Below are 8,625 nucleotides of genomic sequence, written 5' to 3' on the forward strand. Positions count from 1 at the left end.
TGTCTTTGAAAATTTTAACTTTTAATTATTAAATTTAGAGAATCTGTTGAAGATATGCTCCAGAATTTTAAAACCCAACTAACGCTAAAAATATAATATTTCAAAACCAACATGAATTTTATTTTTTCTGTAATTGAAGATTGAATGTTTCTAATACTGTATATACACTTTTAGGGTTGGGTTCACGTGAGACAAAGTTGTTTTCGTGAGACATGATTTTTATACTTGAAGCTTCACAACAAAATGTTATAAAGGTAAAAAAGCCGAATCTTCATAGCAAAAACATTGTGAAGATTATCTTCACAGTGTTTTGTTGTGGTGTTTCAAGTGTAAAAATCGTGTCTCATGAAAACAATATTGTCTTACATAATCCTAAGTCTACACTTTGATGCTTTTATAATCTAAAGTTGTAATGCTAGTAATTAACTTCATCTGATATAATTGTCGATAATCTATTTAAGAAGTGTTAAATTAGGAGAGTGAGACGATAAAATTTAAAATTAAAAAACGAGGCAACGGTCGTTTAAAACCCATACCGGGTTTTTTTCCCCGGCATTGGAACCAGTTTTGAAATGCATGTGCCTTGTACACACACACGCACATATATGCCACGTACAAGAAGGGACAAAACTGGATTGAATAGGACGGGACTGTTGTTTATCTTGCACTTGGTATGACTTGAATAGGACTGAACAAAACTGTTAAAATGATTAGATATTATAAAATGTTGTTGAGTAATTTTCGCATACAAATAATTTTATAATAACACATACATATCTACATCTATATACCTAATAAATAAGTAATTTTGAGGACATGTGTCATGTTTCTGTGCGACGATTATTGATTTTTTCCGATTAAACATGTATCTAGACACAATTTTCACTTACGGTTCAAATAAGAGTGACATTTGTCCCTCTACACGTTTATGTTCATGTTTTCGTGGTTTAACTTGTAACATCCAATTTCTAATATGCCCAATTATTTGCATAGTATATTTAATTATTGAGTTAAATAGAACTTATGATTTAGTGGGAGTTTGGGTCTGAAGTTTTAGAATTTTATTTCTTAAGAATATATTAGAGGATTTGGAAAATATCACATCAAATAGATACGTAAAACGGATTTTTTGGGAGATTTTTTCTGGAATATTTTTGTTGGATGTTATAGATTTTCTCTTTATGAACGTGTAGGCGAAAACCTCATAGAAAACGGAGGTTCGAGCGAAAAGTTATGAATATTTTAAGTGTTGATAGTCAAAATTGGTACCTAGCCGGGCCAACCCGGCCCAACTCGAGTTTTAGCATTATAAATTGAATTTTGGGCCCATTTTTCATGTCATCTAAGTCCAGAACTCACATACACACTAGATGTGAGATTTTCACACACATAGGCTCGATTAAACTCAAATCAAATAAGAACTACAAGATCTTTGGAGTATTTGATCATCAAATAAGGTATAATTCATTCTTTGCACTTGTTCTTGGTTGACATTCTTGTTATATGGATTGCATGTTGAGTTAGAGTTAGGGTTTCATATGAGTTTGATCTTAAGTGTATAAAATGAGTGCATTTTAGTGTCTATGGCATGAAATGGTCATTAGATTTAAGAGATTATCGAGATTTATGCAAGTTCATCATATGAACTTTGACTTGATTAAGTCAATGATTTGGGAGATAATATAAATGATAAAATAAATGTTGGATTTTGGTTGTTTATGTCAAATATGTTATATTAAGTTGAGATTCAGAAGTTGGAATGGTTTGGAATTGAAATGGTTTGAGAAAAATGTATGAAAATGAGAATTTCGACTTTTGAATGCATTGAAAGTGTGCAGACTTTGAAAAACTGTATAAAATAATGAGGTGAGACCAATTTTCTTAGTTAGATATTTTAGTCTAGTTTATTTCTTATTTTATGATCAAAGCATGAATTCGAGCTTAAAATGGGCAAAACAGTTCTGCATGCAGCAGATGTACATAGAAATTTAGGTAAAATGTTCAAATAAGATATGTGTATATCATGAATTTCTTATATTGGTTACTTATGAGATTTTGTACATTTACTCCAGGGGTAATTAAGACATGTTTTGATAATTTGGAAGCAATATAAGTTTGGTAGATTGGACTTGCTTTGTAAGCTCTTTCGGAGCTTTTCGGTATTGTACGGTTGTCCGGTGAGTTATATAGTTAATTGTTACATATTGATCTGAACATATATATTTTCATATGAATGTTTTTGGTTTTGAATGAAGTCACACGATCTTGATTTGTCTTTGATTCCGTCTCTTGAGTCGATTCCTTATTACTATCTCGGTACATCGGTTTGCTTTATGGATCCGGACTCGTTGTTTTGTTCCTTGAATTGTACGCCATAGTACGGGTACTATTTCGTGTAGTACACCGGAAGTTTATGGCGAAGTCAAGATCCCGGGTTGGACGGGTGAGACTTTCTACGGTTGTGAATACTCATTGCTCGAAGAGGAGGAAGAGCAATGAGTAGGGAACCTTGGCACATACCCGGTAGAGGAAGGTGGGCGGTGCGAGGTGAAGGACGGGGTGATGCACTGTCCTCGTTATGTATACCGATTCGATCTCTTGGTTCTTGATATTTATTGGTATTCTAACGTTGCTGAATATATTTGGTTGTTGATCCTGTCTCCTTGTTGTATTGAGCATCAATGGTATGGTATACTATGGTGATTTGAATATGGAATCCTGTGATCTTAGCATCCGGTACGTAATTGTTCACTCGGTTCCTTGTAAGTCTCGGTTTACATCTGGATGATGTCTTGAACTATTTTATTGATAAGAGTTTATTATGTATGTTTATGAACATGTGCGATATTGATATGTAATACTTAACTATTTAACTCACTAAGCGTTGTCTTACCATTTAAGTGGCAACCTCTCTCAGGAAAGAAGACGGACAAAAAGAAAGAACCCGTTGTTTGGCTTGAAGATTTATCGGGGAACTTGAAGATATCGATCTTGCTTTTGGGTAAATAGTAGCTTATTACCGTATCTCATAGTTGTAGTATGTGTAGCTTATATATAGTATTGTCCCGTATTCTTTTGCTACATAATTCGGGTTGTAAGTAAAAACTCCGTTATATCCGGTTTGGAATTGTGTTTTGGGTGGTTTTATCACTAAAATAGAACGAATATTTCGAAGTTTTCTAGAAAATTAATATCCCATATTTTGAGGTTAATTAATGTTATGTCCAATTCTGTGTGTTTCGAAGGGTTGGTCCATTTTCATCGCCTCTAGTCCATTTTCATCGCCTCTGGACCAATGCATCGCCTCTGGTCCATTTTCATCGCCTCTGGACCATTTTATCGCCTCTGGTCCATTTTCATCGCCTCTGGTATTCTTTCAGACTTAGCCATTTTAGTAGTCTCTGGTCCATCGCCTGCCTCTGGACCAATTCATCGCCTCTGGACTTCTTCCAGACTTAGTCATTTCAGCAGCCTCTGGTCCATCGCCTGCCTCTGGACCAATTCATCGCCTCTGGACTTTTTCCAGACTTAGTCATTTCAGCAGCCTCTGGTCCATCGCCTGCCTCTGGACCAATTCTTCGCCTCTGGTCTTCCTCCAGACTTAGTCGTTTTAGCAACATTTTCAGATTTTTCATTCTTGACCCCGATTGCTTTGACAAAACTTTTAGAATAATTAAGATCAATTTTAGTCTCAATAATCAATAAATTACATTTTATTGGGGATTTAATAAAATTGGTAATTTGGGGTTTGCTCAAGTGAGATGTTTAATAACTGAATTTAAGTATGAATTTAACTCTGTAGTGGCCTCCAGACTTACAACATAACTCTGAGAAAATTCAGAGTTGTAAGTCTGAATTTAACTCTGGAGTGGCATCCAAACTTGCAACATAACTCTGGGAAAATTCAGAGTTGTAAGTCTGAATTTAACTCTGGGGTGACCTCTATACTTATAACATAACTCTGGGAAAATTCAGAGTTGCAAGTCTGAATTTAACTCTGGAGTGGTCATCAAAACCGGATTTAAAATTTAAAATTTGAATTTTTGAAACATTTTTCACAAAGCAATATTACCTGGAAAAAAAAGAAAAACCGTATCATGGTGGGACCAAGACTTTTTTTTAATATATTTTTGTTACCTCTCATGAACTTTTAACTAATTACAAAATAGACCTTTTTATTTTATAATTGCCTTTTTTTTTCCAATCAAAATGTAAAAAAGATTCCATTTGATAGAAAGAAGAGCAATTACAAAACCAAAAGGTCTATTTTGTAATTATTTGAAAGTTTGTGGGAGGTAATTTGAATACTCTTTTTACTGCAGTGACGGTGACGGTGACGGTGATGCGACGAGGTTGTACAATAACTACAGTGAGGAGTGAAACACATGAATAAAACCAACGTCATACTGTTTTTCTTCATTAGGTCTTCAAAGAGCGATTGACGGAGAGACTGTGAGTTTGGTCGCCATTGAATCGGAAGAGCACGGTACAAGCTTTGGAGGATAAAGTACAACCGCAGAAATGACAGGTAAATACTTCAGGATGAATCGTTCTCAAATTCTATACGAATTACTGTGAAGACTGAATGTTTTGGATTGGAAAACAGTATGAATTCTATTCGCAGTTGATATGTGTTGTTAGTTGGTTTATTAGAAAGTAGGATGTTAGCTTTTGTTGTTGTTGTTGATTGTGTGTGTGAATTGGTGTACCTTGCGATCGAAATTGAAGTAAAGTGGAGCTGATTTGGGAGATTTTTGATATGTGGTAGTTGAATTTATGTGTTTATTCGACTAGGTTAGATGAATTCTTTTGTAAATGATTCCAGATTGTTTAGGCTTCTTGTTATCGTGATTGGATACTTATTCTCTGTTAATTTTGCTAGAAATTTCATGGAATGATTTTGAATGATAGCAAAAGGTCTTGATACCATTCACTTAATTGCGTAAAAACCAAGCCGCCAGAGAAGAGAGCAGGCGATATGATGCATAAACTGGTCTATAGACCCTTAAACATGTAAATGCATATTCTCATTGGCTGTTTTGTGCAAAGTACACCATGAACTTAATTTTGTGTGATGTGTAGTCGTATTTGAAATGGGATAGTCCAGTGAGCTCATGGACTAGATTAAGGGGCTGTTCACTAAACACTTACCGGGTAAGTGCTTATTAATGCCACTTACCTTACTGATTGAGAATGAAAAGGACCGAGAATCTTACCCAGTAAGAGGGATAACAAGGACCGAGAGTCTTACCCGGTAAGTGAGGGAAAAAACTCTTACCCGGTAAGCACTTACCGGGTTTAAGACGCTTACCAACAATACATTTTGATAACCGAGAATGTTACATGATAAGGTAAATGGGGGTAATGTCTCTTGCCGGTAAACGCTTATCCAATAAGCATTTGGTAAATGACTCCTAAGTGTGATGAATCCATGATAATAAGGATGCAGTTTAAGTTATCTTGAATGCGGAATAATCATTGTTAACCAATCTTACTGCATAAGTAAACAGTGTAAAGGCTCATGTCCCCTGGTTAGCATGAATTCCAATTGGCCAAAGAACAGGATAAAGATATAGAATATCTGTTTACTGAAATGTTCACAACAGACCATGTGCAGGAGCAGGAGATGGAAATAGAAGCTTTAGAAGCCATCCTCATGGACGAGCTTGAAGGTTCGCACAGTCAATAATACTTGACATGCATTTTGCTCTTTTTAGATTTTAACTTCACCAGTCAAACTTATGACAAGTTTTTTTGTGTGATTGATGTATTTGCCAGAAATTCACCCCAGTGAAAGTGGATTGAACACTTCAAATCGATGTTTCCAAATTACTTTATCTCCCCAGGTAGCCAATTTCATGCCGTTTGAATCGTTGATTACTTAATTTTTTTCCTTGTTATGAAAGCTCTATCTCACATAAATAAGGCTACTGGCTGTTTGATCGGGGATGGACTCAGTGTATTGGATATGGTGGCGTGGGCCACCTCTTTGTTCCTCCTTGGTGGTGTTAGGATATCATGTTATGAATGTCATACTCCAATAAACCCGTTAATAGAACAAGTCAAACGATCTTCCAAGAAAAGATAATTGCTAATACTATTATTGCATGTGGTGCTTCTAAGATGCATGCACTGTATGTTTTGATCCCAGCATTGTCGATCATGCTTTTTTACCAGTACCAGTACTAAGTATGTTAATTTATTTCTAGCAGGATGATGAGACCGATGAATATTCTACCACACCAGGTTTTTATCAGGCATCTTTTTGTAAGATTATTGCTTGAGGATGTTACATTTCTTTAAAATATTAGTTGTTGCTAAATTTTGTTGCAGTTCAATTGGGGTTAATTTTCTCGCATACAGAAAAATATCCAGATGAAGTACCACTTCTGAATGTGAAAAGGTGGCTGACTACATCTTTATTGATTCTATATCTTTCTATAAATCCATATTCCTTATCATTGGCGGAGATAATACATTATCTATTGTTACGTTTATCCATGATGGCTGCTCACTGTCCAGCTTCTCCTTTTTGTATTGTTTACCACATTTTTCATTTCTTAACATGCAATAATTTCTGTTAGCTATCTGTTTTCCCCCTTCCTCTGTTATTCATATACAGATATACCTGCTATGGGTCAGGTTCAGGGGAAAACCGCAAAAAAATGAAAAACTGAGTAACACCCCGGTAATCGTTCATCTGGCCGGTATGCACACGTGCATACAAGTAACTTGTAAGCAATTTGTCGGGTATGCACATGTGCATAACATACACACATGCATAAAAACCAAGAAACAACTTCAATTACTTTATGCACATGTGCATACTGTCTTTGCTGAATGGTTACCAGGGTGTTCCTTAGTTTTTCATTTTTTAGGGAGTTTTCCCCTGAACCTCCCCATATGTGCTATAATCAGCCAACTTTATATGCTCAACTATCACATGATTTATTTGGGTGCTGGTGCCATACTTGGCACACTGAGTTTTGATGATGAACTCTAAATTTTATAACTCTTGTGTAATCCGTCCTTTCTTATGGCTATGTTTCAGTATAAGAGGAATTCACACCTCGGATCTCAAAATTTTGAAAGAAAAGCTTGAACAAGAGGTAAAAGAGATTGTTAGCACCATAACATTTTATTGCATATCATTCTATTTGCACATAACGAGACATTGGCAATTGCTTTTGATTTATGATTTCCCATCGTTCTCTTTTAGCCTAGATCAACTATGTTGCAACAAAGTCTGTATTGCTGAATAACTAATGATTTTGATTAGCAGTACCTCATCTTAGTAGATCAACATAGTTCAGAACTTTATAACCCGATAGTTGCTTCAAAATAAGTAGAATAATATAGTACCATGATTTATGATTCATCAAAGTAACTTGCAGATAAAATGATGGTTCTTTCTTTAAGGGTGTGTTTGGTACACTGGATAGGATAGGACAAAACATAATAAAACATGGATCACTATTCAACATTTGGTAGGCCTTTTAGGTGGAACAGGTGTGTTCCACCCCCGCCCCATGGAACAAGGTAGAACAAGGGGAACAAACCTATGTTTTTACCAATATAACATCAAAATAAAATTTAATTCTCTTCTAAAACATCAAATAGACCTCCCTCTTTACATTTTATTCATCGTATTTTATGCTCTTTAAACTTTCAGTTTACTGTCCTCAAAATATTATTTTTATATTGTTTCTATATTTTGATTAATATATGTAATTTATTAAATATTAATAATAAAAAATAATATCGAAGAAGTATAAAAAATTGGAAACTACATAAACATTTTATTTTGGTGTCATTTTAATCGTCTTGACAAAAACTGTCTAATGATGTATTTTGTTATAAAAAATAATTTTTTAAATATAATTTAATAAAATTACATAAATTAATCAAAATATATAAACAACTCATTAGGGGTAAATTGGTCATTTTATCTGTTGTTATGACCTGTCCAGTTATGTCTTACCAAACGCTGAACAACTATTCTTTCCTGTTCTGTTTTGACCTATCCTGTCTGATACCAAACGCACCCTAAGAAATATAACATGCATTTAGTATTTACTTATCCTATAATGTAGTCATGCATCCTCTTCTGCACACATGTAGTTACGTACCTCATGCAGCTATTTGAGATATTTGCAGGCATTGGAGAATCTTGGCATGTCTATGATCTACACTCTAGTTAGCTCAGCTAAGGATTGGCTTTCTGAAATATTTGCTCAAGACGCTGATGATGATGATGATGAAGAGGAGACAGCAGAGAAGGATGAAGTATGATTTTTTCCATGAATTCAGTAGAATCTATAATTTCTTCTCAGTGAGATATATCCTTTCCTCCCAAAATGAAGACAATGTTTGACTAAGGACATAGTTTAATAAAAGCGCATGATTATTAGGGCCTGTTTGTTAGCAGCTTATTTGGCCAGCTATACATACTGTTTGGTAGTGACTTAATGATATAGAAACTGACTTATTCAGTAAGCCTATAGGGGAGAGCTTTATGCAAAAAGCCAAATTTTTTTTCCAATTTGTCCCTCCCAACTGAAAAACACGCATCTTTCATCTATGAAAAAACCCTCCCAAACAAAGACCTTCTCAATCTATATAGAC

General features: G+C 34.8%; 1 protein-coding gene across 4 annotated transcripts in view; it reads left to right on the plus strand.

Annotated features, from left to right (window-relative positions):
• Window positions 1-4,397: 4,397 nt before the first annotated feature.
• The window catches only part of LOC112511150 (RWD domain-containing protein 1), a 10,837-nt gene continuing 6,609 nt past the window's right edge, over window positions 4,398-8,625 (plus strand). For 2 of the 4 annotated variants that reach the window (XM_025116626.1, XM_025116628.1), the window contains exons 1-7: window positions 4,398-4,528; window positions 5,607-5,672; window positions 5,779-5,846; window positions 6,213-6,246; window positions 6,334-6,403; window positions 7,052-7,109; window positions 8,158-8,286. In XM_025116626.1, coding sequence (XP_024972394.1) covers window positions 4,522-4,528; window positions 5,607-5,672; window positions 5,779-5,846; window positions 6,213-6,246; window positions 6,334-6,403; window positions 7,052-7,109; window positions 8,158-8,286 — 432 coding nt within the window. In that variant the 5' untranslated portion in view covers window positions 4,398-4,521. Of the gene's footprint in view, window positions 4,529-5,606; window positions 5,673-5,778; window positions 5,847-6,209; window positions 6,247-6,333; window positions 6,404-7,051; window positions 7,110-8,157; window positions 8,287-8,625 lie in introns of all 4 variants that reach the window. The other 2 variants (XM_025116624.1, XM_025116627.1) reach the window with 1 other exon arrangement.

This window comes from Cynara cardunculus (genome assembly GCF_001531365.2).
Source record: "Cynara cardunculus var. scolymus isolate 2C chromosome LG 4, CcrdV1, whole genome shotgun sequence".
NCBI lineage: Eukaryota > Viridiplantae > Streptophyta > Magnoliopsida > Asterales > Asteraceae > Cynara > Cynara cardunculus.